We start from the raw sequence: 16,866 nt of genomic DNA on the forward strand, positions 1-16,866 counted from the left end.
TACAGATGCCATGTTCCGTCCTACTTTAGTCTTGCTGGTAGCCAGGAACCATTTGTAAAGTGCTTTGAGCACATTAAGTGGATATAGCCCTATATAAATGCTCAATGTATTGTTTTTTCTTTTTGTTATTTTCTTGTTGCTGTTTGTGTGTGTGTGGGGGGGGGGGGGGAGGTTGTTTTAGTTTGTTTGTTTGTTCTAAAATCAAAATAACGTACATGTGTGTGTGGCAGGTAGAGTTAGGGGTTTAAAAGGTACGCTATTAGGATAGTATCCGGTCGATGTGTCATAGGGATGACGTGATATAAATCTGGTGGTCGTCACGATCGAGCTATACATCACCTACCTACTTATATATAAAACAAAACAAAACAAAAACAACAACAAATAAACATGTTTCTGTGTAATGGATTGAACATTTTGATTTATTTTGAATGTCGAATTTAAAACAACATCATGGCCAAGCCATGGTACACACTCTATATAAAGTTGTCAAACAATGCAGGGGAAATATGACATTAAAGTAACATAAAACTATCAGCCACATACATATATTAGTAAGATAGGATTTTCTTATGTTTGAAGGTGAGTTTTGTGTAATAAGCTTCATAAGCATAAACTTTTTAATGCTGATCATTTTGACTATGATAATAATTTAGTCAATATTATGAATCTAGATCATTCCGATATAATACGAAGTTTCAGAAGAGGATCACAAATTAATGACAACATAAGAATACTGACATTTCCATCTATTAATGAGTAATAATAATAATAATAATAATAATAATAATAATAATAATAATAATAATAATAATAATAATAATAATAAAAGAAGAAGAAGAAGAAGAAGAAGAAGAAGAAGAAGAAGAAGAAGAAGAAGAAGAAGAAGAACAGCAACAACAACATTAATAATAATAATAATAATAATAATAATAATAATAATAATAATAATAATAATAATAATAATAATAATAAAAATAATAATAATAATAATAATAATAATAATAATAATAATAATAATAATAATAATAATAATAATAATAAATAAATAAATAAATAAATAAATAAATCATGGGATTCAAAGCAGTCCTTTTTAATTGAATCACGAGATCTTTCGTCAATTTGTCAATATTTAAGAGACCAGTCTAATATCTTTTATGGAGGTTGAGATTTTTTTTCAGAAATATGGTATCACATCAACTGACCAAGAGACAAAAATTAAAGTGAAGTGCCCGCATTTTTTCTTCTTCTTCTTCTTCTTCTTCTTCTTCTTCTTCTTCTTCTTCGTCTTGTGGAAACCTCCAATATTGTCGAGGATCACTCCACAGTTTGTAGTGTTTTACATTTTAAACTTGCTAAAACTCTGCACATCATACTAAAACCACATAGATTAAAAAGTCACGTTGTGAACTCCAGCAATCGCGTGAAGGCATGTTGGCAACCGTTTTCAGCCACTTCAGCTGGGAGGCTATTCCATAGTCGGGCAGTGGAAGGGAAAAACGAATACATGTGGGCGTCTGTTTTTGATGTTGGGATGGTTACTCTTGCTGTGTGTCCCCTCGTATTTCTTGTGCCGATATCTTTGATGTCGTTTGGAAGTTTAAGGCACGAATTTTTGTAGTAGATCTTGTGGAACAATTTAAGTTTATCTATCTTTCTTCTCTTTTCCAGAGGTTCAAGGCCAATCCGTTGTGATATTTCAGACGCATTTGAGAAAGGATCGAATGTGTTTGTGATGCGTCTTGCTGTTTTTCTTTGGATGTTTTCTAAGGTGTCGATGTTTTTCTTTGTATATGGGTCCCAAATTGAGCTGCCATACTCCAAAATTGGTCTAACAATAGTTGTAAAAGCAAGGGTTTGAGTTGTGATTGGGCATCTTTTTAAATTGCGGGTGATGTAAGCGCTTGTTTGATTTGCCTTTGAAGCCAGGTGACATATGTGGTCATTCCATTTGAGGTTTTTAGCAAACTCAATGCCAAGGTATTTTGCTGTCTTTACATGTTCCAGGTTTTGACCATGAAGTTGGTATTCAAATGTTATACAGTAGAGCATGACCATAGCGGCACCCGCTACAGCGGGACCATCGCTACAACGGGACCTTACACAAACCCCGCTTTTTTTTACTATATAAATTCATTTACCTGTGCTTGGGTTTAGCGGGTCAAGGAAAGGTCCGAACTTGCTTACAAGTAGAAAATCACGAAAATACACTATGGAGGTATGCATGCAACCAACATAATTGATAAACCCAATCATATTTCATCGATCTTGTTGTACTTAAAGGCTCCATACACGCACGGTTTTGATAGGCGTCCGAACCACGATCAGGCAAACCTGGGTGAAAACGCAATGTGTGTGGCCAAATACCTGGCCGATAAACCTAGGTACGGTCGATCGCCCGCACAGCCCGCTTTGCTTAATATTAATATTTTTCGAGGCGATCGGCGATCGGGGGCGTGGCAGTATAAAAAATTGGACAATTTTTTTCGGATTTTCGCTGTTTTGACGTCAGATTCGTGATCAGCGTCGAATTTACAATAGGTTTGATACCAAGAACTATGTTTTTACTCCAAAAATTGATGAAATTAGAAATAAATTTTAATTAATATTGAGGCTATGTGGCCGACAGAAAAGTGCCCCTCCCTGTTTTGTGATGGATCAAGTGGTATGACTCTCGCTTTCGGATCGGAAGGTTCAGGTTTCGAGACCCGCTCTGAGTGGCGCAGAGTTGAGTCCTTGGAAAAGGCTCTTTACTCACATTCTCTCACCGTACTCAGGTGTAAAATGAGAACATGGCCGTTCGTTGTCTTTGTTGGGAAAAAATGTCACATCGCCTGACAGGCGTCATGTCTCGTCTTTCAAGTCTAATATTGCTGTTGCCTTGGGACCCTTGTAAAGCGCTTTGAGCACGTGGATATTGCGCCAAATAAATGCTGTGTTATTATTTTTTTTTAATAATATTTTTATAAATGTTGCGCCAGGAAGAGGTAGATGGCAAAAGTTTCGTTCTTGTTCATCGTAAAACTTATAAAGGATTTCATACAAAATAAAAAATAGTTTTCATAATTTTCAATGTAATGATATAATAATATGCCAGTTCTTTTTTTTTTTTTCCTCCTCACCCGTTGACGCGACATGACGGTCGACCTTGACACAGACATTTGGGATTGGCAGATGCCAAAAAGCCTTGGAATGGGGTGGGCATTGTAACCTTGAATTATAATCTACAAACAACGCCCCCCCCCCCCCAAAAAAAAAAAAAAAGAAAAAGAAAAGAGCTGTGTGTGGTGGTGGTGGGTGGGGGGGGGGGGGGGGGGGGGGGGGAATGCGAGTAGTCCCGAGGAGTACCCGTTTAACCTGCCACGGGAACACTGTCGATTTGTTTTTAAATAATAATAATAATAATAATAATAATAATAATAATAATAATAATAATAATAATAATAATAATAATGATAATAATAATAATAATAATAGTAATTATAATAATAATAATAATAATAATAATAATAATAATAATAATAATAATAATAATAATAATAATAATAATAATAATAATAATAATAATAATAATAATAATGACGATAAATAAAAAATCTTTATTGTCCACAAAATGGAAAAATTTCCGTGGTCTACGTTGCTTTTAAACTTAAATCGGATTGCAAATGTATTGATGTTATGCGTATTGGAAAAATACTCACGACATCTCCATCGGGGTATAACATATTAACACACAAAACTGCAAACGCGAACGTTCATTGTCTGATTGATATAACTTAGTGATAAGTTAATTATAAAATGCTGTCTAAAAGCAATAACAACGGGTTGACTAACGTCAAATTCATTCCTTCTATTGATGCTCTGTGTTAAATTAAAATACTCACAAAGTCCGCCAGCCATAAATATCACTCCAGCCAAAAGATCTACATGGAACCTTGAACGTTATAGTCTGATATATTTTAATGAGAACTAATCATAAAAATGGGTGTCAAAAAACAATAACAATGAGATGAGTGACGTCAATTTGGTTCCTTCTATAAATATCCAAGAACTTTACTCACTCCATCCGCTCTCTCCTCCTTCAATACATATGAATCTATTCTCTCATCACTTTTTTGTGCGGCTATGCATGTGATCTTGTGAAATGACACTCGCCTTTGGATCGGACGGTACTGGATTCGAGTCCCGCTGTGAGTGGCGCATAATTGAGTCCTTGGAAAAGGCTCTTTACTCGCATTCTCTCACCTGGTTCACTGTTAAAATGAGTACCTCGCTGTTTACAGCGTCGTCTCTGTCGGGAAACAATTGCAATATCGCTTAACAGTCATGTCTCGTCTAACATGTTTTTATGTTGGCCAAAGACCCTTATAAAGTGATTTGAGCACCTTTATTGAATATAGCGGTATATATAGCGCAAGTAAATTTTTCTCTCTTTCTCTTTCTCTCTCTCTCCCTCTCTCTTTCTCTCTCTCTCTCTCTCTCTCTCTCTCTCTCTCTCTCTCTCTCTCTCTCTCTCTCTCTCTCGACATGTTAGATTATTATAGCTATTGCTACATATGATGCGAATATCTTGGACGGTTATTGATGCTATGAGTTTAGGTAAAATGCTCGCAACATCCACCAGTCGGAAATAACGTACCGTCATACAAAACTACAAGTAACCTTGAACGTTAAAAGTCTGATTGATATAATTTAGTGAGAACTAATTACCAAAATGACTGCCTTAATACAATAACAAAGAGTGGAATGATGTCAATTTCGTTCCTTCAACAGTCTAATTGATATAATTTAGTGAGAAGTAATCACTATTGTGGCAAGACGAAAGATAGAATAACAGACAGTAACTGGGATCGGTTCTGTCGGCCACATAGCCTCACTATTAATTAAAATTTATTTCTAATTTCACCAATTTTTGGAGTAAACACACAGTTCTTAGTATCAAACCTATTGTAAATTTGACGCTGATCACGAATCCGACGTGAAAACAGCGAAAATCCGAAAAAAATTGTCCACTTTTTTATACTGCCACGCCCCCGATCGCCGATCGCCTAAAAATTTTTATTCTCTATTGTCTTCTGGCACTTTTCTATTCACTTCATATCTTGTTGTTACCAACATAAGTGCCTGCTCCACTCACTTTTCTGAATTAAAAATTCACCCCATACACCGGAGCATACTCAATGTCTCAATCGTTTCTATGTTATATGTTTGTGTTGAGAATATTGGCTATTAAGCTTAACTGCTGGTCAAAATTATTCGCGATGGTGGTGTACGAACGAATCGGCGGTCTCAAGAAGTGGGTGAGAGAGGGATCTAGTAATGACTTTGAGTTTGAAACGAATATTTTGTGTTCGTGGATAGCTCACACGGTAGAGCCACGCTCTCACCTGCCAGGCGGAGTTGTCGTACCAATAAGGTCGCAGGTTCAAACCCACCACCGCCGCGAAAAAATTTTTATTCTCTATTGTCTTCTGGCACTTTTCTATTCACTTCATATCTTGTTGTTACCAACATAAGTGCCTGCTCCACTCACTTTTCTGAATACATGATCTCTTATAACGAGAATCCTGCTATAACGGATTTTTCGCACCAGTCCAATACATCTCGTTACAACAGGATTCCACTGTATATTTTTGGGACATTTTCCCCCGCTTTCCTATAGCGGGAACTTGCCTACAGCGGGATTTTTCTGCTGGGACCAAAAGTCCCGCTATAGGCATGCTCTACTGTAGGTGCTTTCTTATTTGTGATGGTTAGAACATTGCACTTTGATACGTTAAATTCCATTTGATTTATTGTTTCCCATTCTTGTAATTTAGCTAGATCGTCATTTAGTGTTTTGCAGTCGTCTGTTGTTTTTATCTGATTATATAATGCTGCGTCGTAAGCAAAGAGGGGCACTTTTGACCTTATACCTCGTGGAAGATCGTTTATGTACACTAAAAATAGGACGGGCCCAAGGACTGAGCCCTGAGGTACGCCCGATGTCACCATCCCGATAGTGGAAGTCTCGCCGTCGACAAGAACTTGTTGGGTGCGATTGTCCAGAAAAGTTGCAATCCATTGTAAGGTTTTGTTCCTGATACCAACGTCATACAATTTCTGGATTAACCGATGGTGAGGGACCTTGTCGAAGGCCTTGGCAAAGTCCAGTAGTACTAGATCAATTTGACCACCTTTATCAATAGCAGCTGACAGATCATGTGTTAATGATAGAAGTTGAGTTTGACATGAGTGGTGCTTCCTAAATCCGTGCTGTTCATCACAAAAAATACTGTTAGTTTCGAGATATTCGGTTATTGAGGATCTCACTATATGCTCCAACAGTTTGCAGCAAATGCAGGTTAATGAAATTGGACGGTAGTTTTGAGCCCTGCTTCTATCACCTTTCTTGTAGATGGGTTGGACGTGCTTCCAAACAATTGGTATGTCTCCCGTTTCAAGAGAGAGTTTGAACAAATGTGTGAGGGCAGGTGCAAATTCGTTACTCAATATCTTTAAGAGACGGGATGGTATTTTGTCTGGGCCACATGCTTTCTTTGGATCTAGAGTGGCGAGGAGTTTGGAAACGCCCTCTAATAATATGCTGACTCTATCTTTCGTCACTGATTGGGAACGGAAGAAGATTTAGAAAAGAAACTCGGTCAACGTATCTCTATTCACAACGTTACTTTTAGCTTTTGCTTAGCTGACAACCGATTATGCTAACAGTCAATTTTAGGAAAACGGATGTATAAAATAGAGTGAACCCAAAGAGAAACTTAAATATTGCTTAAATAGCCCAATTTAATGTAATATGATGATAAATGTCCGCCTGTATTATGATTATGCTTTACATTGATTATCAGTTAAAATATTACATATTGCAGTTTCGGACATATTCATGAATATAAGCTCACATGCATCCAATCACACACATGCACACACACACACACAAAAACACACAAGCACATCCATATATACATTGTACACACATAAATTACATGAATATATACACACCTACGTCTTAAACAAGTAGGTATACACATTCATAAACACACATATTATAAAACTAATGAAAGTGAAAGACCACTCTCCATCGAAATTCTGGAACGGAGATGGTGCTGTTTTGGTCATATTCTGAGAAGAGATTAGAAAATGCCTGCCAATATTGCAATGACGGAGTATTTCAAAAGGGTGAAAACTCATTCAGGGGAAGGCCAATAACAACGACCTGGTGGAGGCAGCCGAGGCGTCCAATGACAGAGATGCGAAAGGCTCATAAGTCAAGTAAGTCATGTGTGTGTATGTATAAATATATATATATATATATATAATATATATATATATATATATATATATATATATTATATATATATATATACATGCGCTTTGCTATTATTGGCATAATATAATATAAATACTTCTTAAAGAGATAAGTTTTCAGATTCATTTTAGAATTGATCAACACTGCTTTCAAGTCTGACTGACAGCTGGAGTGAATTCTAATTGTTTGGTAAGTAAAATTTATACTGAACATGTGGAGTCATATTATATTATATTCACCTCATTATCACTATGAGTGATGTTCTCTTTTAGGGTTTCTTTCAATGATTTACCCCTAGTCTCTGGGAGAAAAATAACTAGAGAGGCACAAACGATGGCAACTATGCCCATGATTATGTAACAAATATACACTGTATTTTCTTCGTTTGGTATCAAAACAGGAGCAAGTATTGCCCCTAGCCTTGTCAAAAATAGCCCCCAGCTATTGGCAGTTACACGAATAACTGTGGGGTAAATTTCAATCATAAACAGCGACAAGACAACCCAAAAAGCACTGATGCTAACCCTACCGAATGTGGCTAAAACAGAAACTCCATACGCCTTTGCATCTCCAGATAGACTTTCTTGAAACCAGGCAGCGACCAGTAAACAAATGCCCGAAAATCCAGAGAAAACGACACCTGCTTTTTTCCTCCCAAATATATTCGGGGCAAACATGAGGCCAAAGTCAATGACAAGTTCTATTCCGTAATTCATTATCAGATTAAAGTAAAAATTACCACTCAAAGCTTTCACTCCAAAAGCTATTGAATAATACAAAAGACTTACTGAAAGCCATGGAATAAATGTAAGAAGTGTGGCCTTTCTGTATTCCCCTTTAAAGAGGTGAAGGATGTTGTTCATCGCATCTCTGATATTCTGACTATGAATTTCTGATTTTCTCTCTTGGTTTAGATACTCCAGAGCAGGTGCTCTCTTGCCATTATAATTTGCTATCTTTTGGGCTGTATTTTGAAACTGGACCTCTTTGTTTTTTACCTCGAGCCATCTCAAACTCTCGGGCAACCAAATGACTGGGATCAGAGCTAATGCAAATAAACCACACGTTGCTATAAGGATGTCACGCCAGTCCTTCAAGAAGAAACATGTCATGCTGAAAAAAAAAATAATCAACGGATAGGTTGGCATACCCGAAACAATTGCCCTCCACTTCGTTGGCATAAACTCTGCCATGTATACAGGGTGGACAGTATAAAAGATAGACAATGGGATTCCCATTAGAAGCCGCAAACCCGCAAACATCTGCCAGGATGTAGAAAAAATTGATAATAAATCAAAAATAAGAACTAAAAACATTGAAAGACAATAAACCCATTTTCGACCAAATGCATCACTCGTAACTCCAGCCAGACATGCGCCGATCAGAAATCCAATCATTTGTAGAGATATTATGAAGGATGGGATCCAGGCTTTTCCACAGACGAGACCCCACTCCGTGACAATGGTGGACGCCTTTGGATTGAATTCAATGTTTTTACACGACTCAAAAGCGGGACAATCATCTAGGATGTATTCTTTCAAGGTTGTGTCGTTTTTTATTAATCCATTTTTACTGCTCAATTTATAGTCTCCAACCTCAAATTCATCCTTATCATTTTCTGAGTAATTGCTGTTTGTAAAGATATATCCGTCGACCGTGTCGTTGTATTGGTCAAGGCATCGCCATCCTGGGTTGTAATTGCCAAAAGCCATGAGGTGATTGCTGAAGGCTAAAGCCCCAGAGCACAAAATGCCAAGACTGATCATTAGGATTACTTGAAAAGGACCACATCCCAAATTGTCGATGGTTATTTCTGATTTACCTGAAATATAGAAAAATATTGGAAATTATTTTGTAAACAAGATGTTTGTTTATATTGACAAATCTCAACTAGTTTGACACTATTATTTGCAAATAAGCATACATCGGTATATCGCCATTTTGTATTCTTTCTTATTAATTTTTTAAAAGTATGTTTCTGGGGGTTTTTTCATCGAATTTGGGGTATAATATTTTCTAGGGTTTCTAAATTCTTTTTTGTTTTTATTTTTATATTTATATTTGTTTTGTTTTATGTTTTATCTCTACTCAATAAGATGATATACAATCACCATCGGGTCGCCATAATAGAGAAAAAAATGAGATGTTTGTTTCCAAATATTGAGTTCGCTATTCAAAAGTAAATAAGTCATCGTGAATATTGTTTTATTGATACTATATTATTGATTATATCATTTTTTTAAAAAATAAGGTTGGGCCGGGTATCAATATCAATATTGTTCCTTACAGCCATACAAACACTTTTCAAACGTTCATAAATTAAGGGTAATTATATTATAGCCGTTTGATTCAAGTCGTTATTTAGAATATCTGCTATGGACTATTCATGAGTCCTTAATTTGACCTTTGGCCTTCGGATTTACCAAAAATTTTCCGGACCGTTCAAATTTTATTAATCAAAAGGTTCGTCTCGTGCTATGTTAATTTCCATAATACAGTAGTATATTAATTAAAATAGGTTAATGCCTGATTGAAACAGCCTTCATATATATATATATATATATATATATATATATATATATATATATATATATATATATATATATGTATGTATGTATGTATGTATGTATGTATGTATGTATGTATGTATGTATGTATGTATGTATGTATGTATGTATGTATGTATGTATGTATGTATGTATGTATGTATGTATGTATGTATGTATGTATGTATGTATGTATGTATGTATGTATGTATGTATGTATGTATGTATGTATGTATGTATGTATGTATGTATGTATGTATGTATGTATGTATGTATGTATGTATGTATGTATGTAGTAAGTAAGTAAGTAAGTAAGTAAGTAAGTAAGTAAGTAAGTAAGTAAGTAAGTAAGTAAGTAAGTAAGTAAGTAAGTAAGTAAGTAAGTAAGTAAGTAAGTAAGTAAGTAAGTAAGTAAGTAAGTAAGTAAGTAAGTAAGTAAGTAAGTAAGTAAGTAAGTAAGTAAGTAAGTAAGTAGTAAGTAAGTAAGTAAGTAAGTAAGTAAGTAAGTAAGTAAGTAAGTAAGTAAGTAAGTAAGTAAGTAAGTAAGTAAGTAAGTAAGTAAGTAAGTAAGTAAGTAAGTAAGTAAGTAAGTAAGTAAGTAAGTAAGTAAGTAAGTAAGTAAGTAAGTAAGTAAGTAAGTAAGTAAGTAAGTAAGTAAGTAAGTAAGTATGTATGTATGTATGTATGTATGTATGTATGTATGTATGTATGTATGTATGTATGTATGCGCGAGGAAAAATACCCGGAAAAGTTTAGAAGCCTGTAGACGCCAGACTATAAAATACAAATATATTGAAAAATTTGAATTCCACACGTGCTTTATTGAACCCACCGCAAAAATGCAATATCGGAGAATTATGACGTAATTCTCAAATTTTGATGTGATTTTTCGATTCCTCCTTTTGTTTTATGACTGATCCGTAGCATTTTTTTCCAATGATCAAATTGGTTTTCTTAATCATGAATAATGAGTCGATCCCATGACAATTCATTTTGAATTGCCTCTTTTAACTTTGTTTGTGTGTCAAACGTTATAACACTCTTTTAAACCAGCATGACCAAATGCTGTGGTCCATAGGATTCAAGTCAGGGTAAATAAATCGAATATGATTTCTGCCCGTACTACAATATGCTTCAACAGTCGTGACGTCGCTTCCCTCGTAATGCCGCATAGTAACTTAGAAACTGGTTCTAAACTATCGGAACATTGGCGGACGCTCTTATGAAATACTTCTCCGACGAGCATAAAAGTTTTTCCATAGGAGAAAAACATTATAAATGTGATCATGTTTTGACTTCTATATATTCTGATCACATAAAATGTGAAAAGTTCTAGTCAGCATGAAGAATACAAAATACCGATTTTCTTTGTTTAGAATCAAGCTGCTAGTTGCTGGGTGGACGTGACATCAGACTATTGAATCCTATTATGTAGCATTGTTAGAAGTTAAAAAACTTATTCCAGACTTCGCCCCGATTGGTCATTTGTTTTTCAACCAGACGCGGGAACTTCTTACATTAAAAACAAAGCACTGCTAAAACAAAAGGCAATTTTGGAAACTTTCGATATCGTGATTTTTATACGAGTTTGGTATAACTTGCATAGTTTCTGAACCAACACAGCATTTATTTTTATTGAACTTGACAAGAATTAACTTAATGTTTTGTTCGTGTTGCTTTTCGAATTTTCGAATATCTTTGGTAAGGACTTCGTACTAACTAAAATACTGTCGTAATTTGTCCCCTATTTTTCTCTCGCACCCATATTGTTTTGTTTTGTTTGTTTTTTATTTGTTTTTTTAATGTGTTTTTTTTTTTTGTTTGTTTTATTTTTGTTTTAATTGTTGTTGTTTTTGGGTTTTTTTTTTTTTGTTGTTGATAGTTTTGCCAAATGAGGGTCATTTAAATTGACCAATAGTTGAAGGTCGAGTTTTATGGCCAACGTTTTAAATACTGGTTTTTCCAGAGTATGACAGTTATCTGGTAAACAGTAATAATCTTAAATAAAAGAAAGAATATCGGATTTGCCCTTTATTTGAGAAATTTAAGTCCATCTTTTTAATACTTTCGATTTCATACTTCTGATATCAATAAAATATTACCTTTATCGATGTCAACTACCCTAAATATTCAAAGAATAACAAAACAAAATAAGTAAAAGAAAAGTAAAAAGATTGCATTTTCCTCTTCTGTGGGTTTTCAAGGTGCATAAAATCTATAATTGTTGACTAAGATATCGTTCATTTTTTTCCATTTCCCATTTCTCTCTTGATATGGATATTGAAAAGTGAAATTTAGTTCTAAACTTTGATTTGTTTACAGTCATGTTCACTGTGCTTTATATTGGAACATCTGTGTACATGAATCTATTTTTAATATTGCATATATGGGGTTTATGAAAACAACGTTCTATCAGCACCACTATCCGATACTGGCCAACACCGCGACGCTATCCTCATGCCCTCTTTTTTAAAAAATGAAATGTACAATTACTCATGATCAAGTATCACAGTATGAAGTCAGAAAGAACACTCGGTCTACAAATGATGAAATATGTCGTGAAAAAATACATAACACTTCACAATACATATTGTTGATACAAAAAGTGCAAAAAAGACTCATTATTATTATCGACATTTTAGATTTTTGCTCTTGAGGAAATTGTATACTTTCTCCTAATTGAATCCAATAAACTAAATCCAGGTCTCATATTTTTTGTCTACAAATTCAATTTTTATCCAAATCACTCCATTAAAAACAGGTCACAAATATCACAATTAACAACGACCTGACAATGTAAGGAAAATATTTAAGACCAACGAAAAGAAAGAAAATTTAAAATTTTAAAAATTAAAAATCAAAATAAGAAGAAAGGAAGTCAAGAGGCCGAAAATAATGGTGGTTGCTGGCAAAAGGCAGTCGACGGGAAGTTCAATAATAATCTTAACATTTTTGTATGTTCGAAAAAATAGAATATGGACTTCAGTATTATTATCAACATTTTAGATTTTTGCTCTTGAGGAAATTGTATACTTTCTCCTAATTGAATCCAATAAACTAAATCCAGGTCTCATATTTTTTGTCTACAAATTCAATTTTTATCCAAATCACTCCATTAAAAACAGGTCACAAATATCACAATTAACAACGACCTGACAATGTAAGGAAAATATTTAAGACCAACGAAAAGAAAGAAAATTTAAAATTTTAAAAATTAAAAATCAAAATAAGAAGAAAGGAAGTCAAGAGGCCGAAAATAATGGTGGTTGCTGGCAAAAGGCAGTCGACGGGAAGTTCAATAATAATCTTAACATTTTTGTATGTTCGAAAAAATAGAATATGGACTTCAGCGATAAAAGTTTACATATGTCTGTTCACAGAACTAGCGAAATTTCAGCGCCTAATACAACAACTGCTAATTTCATATTTTCTCATGTTGAGACACCGTCCATATATTTATTTATAACAATATTATGCTTTGGTTGGAAATTGATGATCGGTATAATAATAATAATAATGATAATAATAATAATAATAATAATAATAATAATAATAATAATAATAATAATAATAATAATAATAATAATAATAATAATAATAATAATAATAATAATAATAATAATAATAATCTTCCTAGAAGATAATTATTGTAAGATAACAGTTCTTTTTATAAGTTTCTTAAAAATAGAACACACTCAGGACACACATCAAAACAACAGCCGTTCCCAAATGATCGTCTTCTCTTTAATGGCATTTAATACTGACGTTTGAGTTCAAAATATTAATTGAGTGATGGTTATGACCATCAACCGGGGAAGTAGTAGTAGTAGTAGTAGTAGTAGTAGTAGTAGTAGTAGCAGTAGTAGTAGTATCATCATCATCAATATCAATTTTACCATCATCATCAACATCGTCATTATCATCATCATCGTCATTATTATTATTATTATTATTATTATTATTATTATTATTATTATTATTATTATTATTATTATTATTATTATTATTATTATTATTACTATTGTTATTATTATTATTATTATTATTATTATTATTATTATTATTATTATTATTATTATTATTATTATTATTATTATTATTATTATTATATTATTATTATTATTATTATTATTATTATTATTATTATTATTATTATTATTATTATTATTATTATTATTATTATTATCATTATCATTATTTTATTATTATTATCATTATATATCATATTATATTATTGTTATGTTCAATTATGTAGTGTGAATTGAATTACTTATATCTTCGCCATGTCTATTTCGTTCTGCCCAGCTGCTTTCATTTTAAAACTTCACGAGACCGTAAAACTTCTGTTTCCATTCAACCGACTGGAACGATACGGCAAGGCAAAAATTCAAATTGTGAACAGCTTGTTGAACTTTATTGCACTTTTATAAGGAGCAATCAAAGATTTCAAACGATGTTCTGTAACATTGATGCATTGCGTTTAGGTAAAATACGCAAAACTTCTATCAGCCGAATATAAAGTACCAACGCACAAAACTTTGTGTAACTTTAAGCGTTTATAGTCTTATTGATAGAATCTAGTGAGTTCAAATCATAAAAATGGCTGTCTAAAAACAATAGCAAAGATGTGGGTGACGTCAACTTCGTCCTATTTATTGAACAGTTTAGAGCACACGAAAACACGTCGATAACTTAGTAACGCCATGGACTAGAGGCATTTTACCTGCTGATCATAAATTTATTAAAATTCATACGTACCCATAAGAGCAAGATGGCCGAATATTATATTACCTATAGGGCATTACAATTTCACTGGAAGTCCTAAGTTTGAGTCCCGATGGTCGCATTTTGTCTTGTTTTTGTTTTCTGGTTGTTTGTTTTATTTTGTTTTGTTTTTAGATTTTTTTGTGGTTTTTTTTTTTTGGCGGGGGGGGGGGGGGGGGGGGGTGTTTGTTTGGTTTTTTTTTTGTTCTTTGTTCGTTATTTTTTTTTTTTTCTTGAGCAAGAAATTTAGCCCCGATTGCTCGATTTTCCGTACTGCACTGCGGCTGACGCATGGGTTATCTGGATCTTTTCTTTTGTGATGGACCCTCAATGCAATTATTCCATCAGAATGAATGAAGGGAAAATGATTTTTTAATCATTATTATAAACGTTTCCGTAAATAGACACCTTGTCATGAATCACAATTGTTTTGATATCTATTGTTTTACAAATTAATCTCGTATGTGATTTCATACTTCATAATAATATTTTAGCGACATTTAAAATTTTGACATGAGGAATAATAATAATAATAATAATAATAATAATAATAATAATAATAATAATAATAATAATAATAATAATAATAATTAATAATAATAATAATAATAATAATAACAATAATAATAATAATAACAATAATAATAATATTAATAATAATAATAATAATAATAATAATAATAATAATAATAATAATAATTATAATAATAATAATAATAATAATAATAATAAATAATAAAATAATAATAATAATAATAATAATAATAATAATAATAATAATAATAATAATAATAATAATAATAATAATAATAATAATAATAATAATAATAATATAATAATAATAATAATAATAATAATAATAATAATAATAATAATAATAATAATAATAAATAATAATAATAATAATAATAATAATAATAATAATAATAATAATAATAATAATAATAATAATAATAACATACTTTATTCATCAAAAAGATGGAAATTCGTTTACAGACTTGGCATGCATAAAAATGTTTTAACACAAAATTGAGAATCTATGGCGACAATGTATATTTATAATTCAACTGACTGGAACGATAAGGCAAGATAGATAGATAGATAGATAGATAGATAGATAGATAGATAGATAGATAGATAGATAGATAGATAGATATATGGAAATTCACAAAAATGTAAAAATATACAACCAACAACCAATAGCAACACGTTATAATATATTAATTTGTATAAGAAACAATACTGTCTGTTAACTATCGAGAAACTTCATGCAACACATACCTTTTACCTCCATCACCGAATCTTTTGATACAATCAAGTGAGCGAGACTCAGAGCTATATAAGATAGATAGTTTTTCGCTGATAGGTTTAGTTCTAGGCGGGCTGAGACAGGCCAGCCGAAGAGAAAAACCGCAAGGTGTGTTTAGGGCTCAACGTATAGTGTGTTCACACTTGTGGAGTGTGTAACCGAAATTAGAAAACGGTAAGGGCTGCCTGAAGCCGGTGATCGTAAAATACTAACGAAAGAGTGAAAATGGAAAGGCTTCGTATGGGAACAAAACAGACAATGGACGTTTCGGTACAAACCCTTCGTCAGCACAACAATACACAAATAAACGTGGAAAACAAATAAAATATAATGAAAAATAACTTGTATCGTCTGTACTCAATGGTGGTTGCAGTATGAATGAAGTGTTAGCGTGGCGTGGGTAGAGGATATGGTGCCCCAGGGGGGTGATCTAATTGATAAGCAAAGGTCAGCGTCAGGGAACAGAACTTTCCAGACTATAATGGAAGATAAAAGACATATTGGTAGTAGTAGTAGTAGTAGTAGTAGTAGTAGTAGTAGTAGTAGATTTTTCAATTCAGAAAAGTGAGTGGAGCAGGCACTTATGTTGGTAACAACAAGATATGAAGTGAATAGAAAAGTGCCAGAAGACAATAGAGAATAAAAATTTTTTCGCGGCGGTGGTGGGGTTTGAACCTGCGACCTTATTGGTACGACAACTCCGCCTGGCAGGTGAGAGCGTGGCTCTACCGTGTGAGCTATCCACGAACAAAATATTCGTTTCAAACCCAAGTCATTTCTAGATCCCTCTCTCACCCACTTCTTGAGACCGCCGATTCGTTCGCACACCACCATCGCGAAGTAATTTTGACCAGCAGTTAAGGGGAGGGGCGACACCTGAAATATCGATTTTTGGGTCAAAATATAAAATTTCAGTTTTTTATTTATTATCAAAGAACAAT

General features: G+C 33.1%; 1 protein-coding gene across 1 annotated transcript in view; it reads right to left on the reverse strand.

Moving 5' to 3' along the window:
- The window catches only part of LOC144964038 (uncharacterized), a 29,102-nt gene extending 12,911 nt beyond the window's left edge, over positions 1-16,191 (reverse strand). Inside the window, exons 1-2 of the mRNA XM_078897983.1 lie at positions 15,898-16,191; positions 7,537-9,128 (exon numbers count right to left, since the gene is read on the reverse strand). Of these exons, the coding sequence (XP_078754109.1) occupies positions 7,537-9,128; positions 15,898-15,910 (1,605 nt within the window). The 5' untranslated portion in view covers positions 15,911-16,191. The remainder of the gene's footprint in view (positions 1-7,536; positions 9,129-15,897) is intronic.
- Between the last annotated feature and the right edge of the window lie 675 nt (positions 16,192-16,866).

The sequence above is a fragment of the Berghia stephanieae genome, chromosome 2, assembly GCF_034508935.2.
Source record: "Berghia stephanieae isolate SIO BIC M18660-M18661 chromosome 2, UCSD_Bste_1.3, whole genome shotgun sequence".
Classification (NCBI taxonomy): domain Eukaryota; kingdom Metazoa; phylum Mollusca; class Gastropoda; order Nudibranchia; family Aeolidiidae; genus Berghia; species Berghia stephanieae.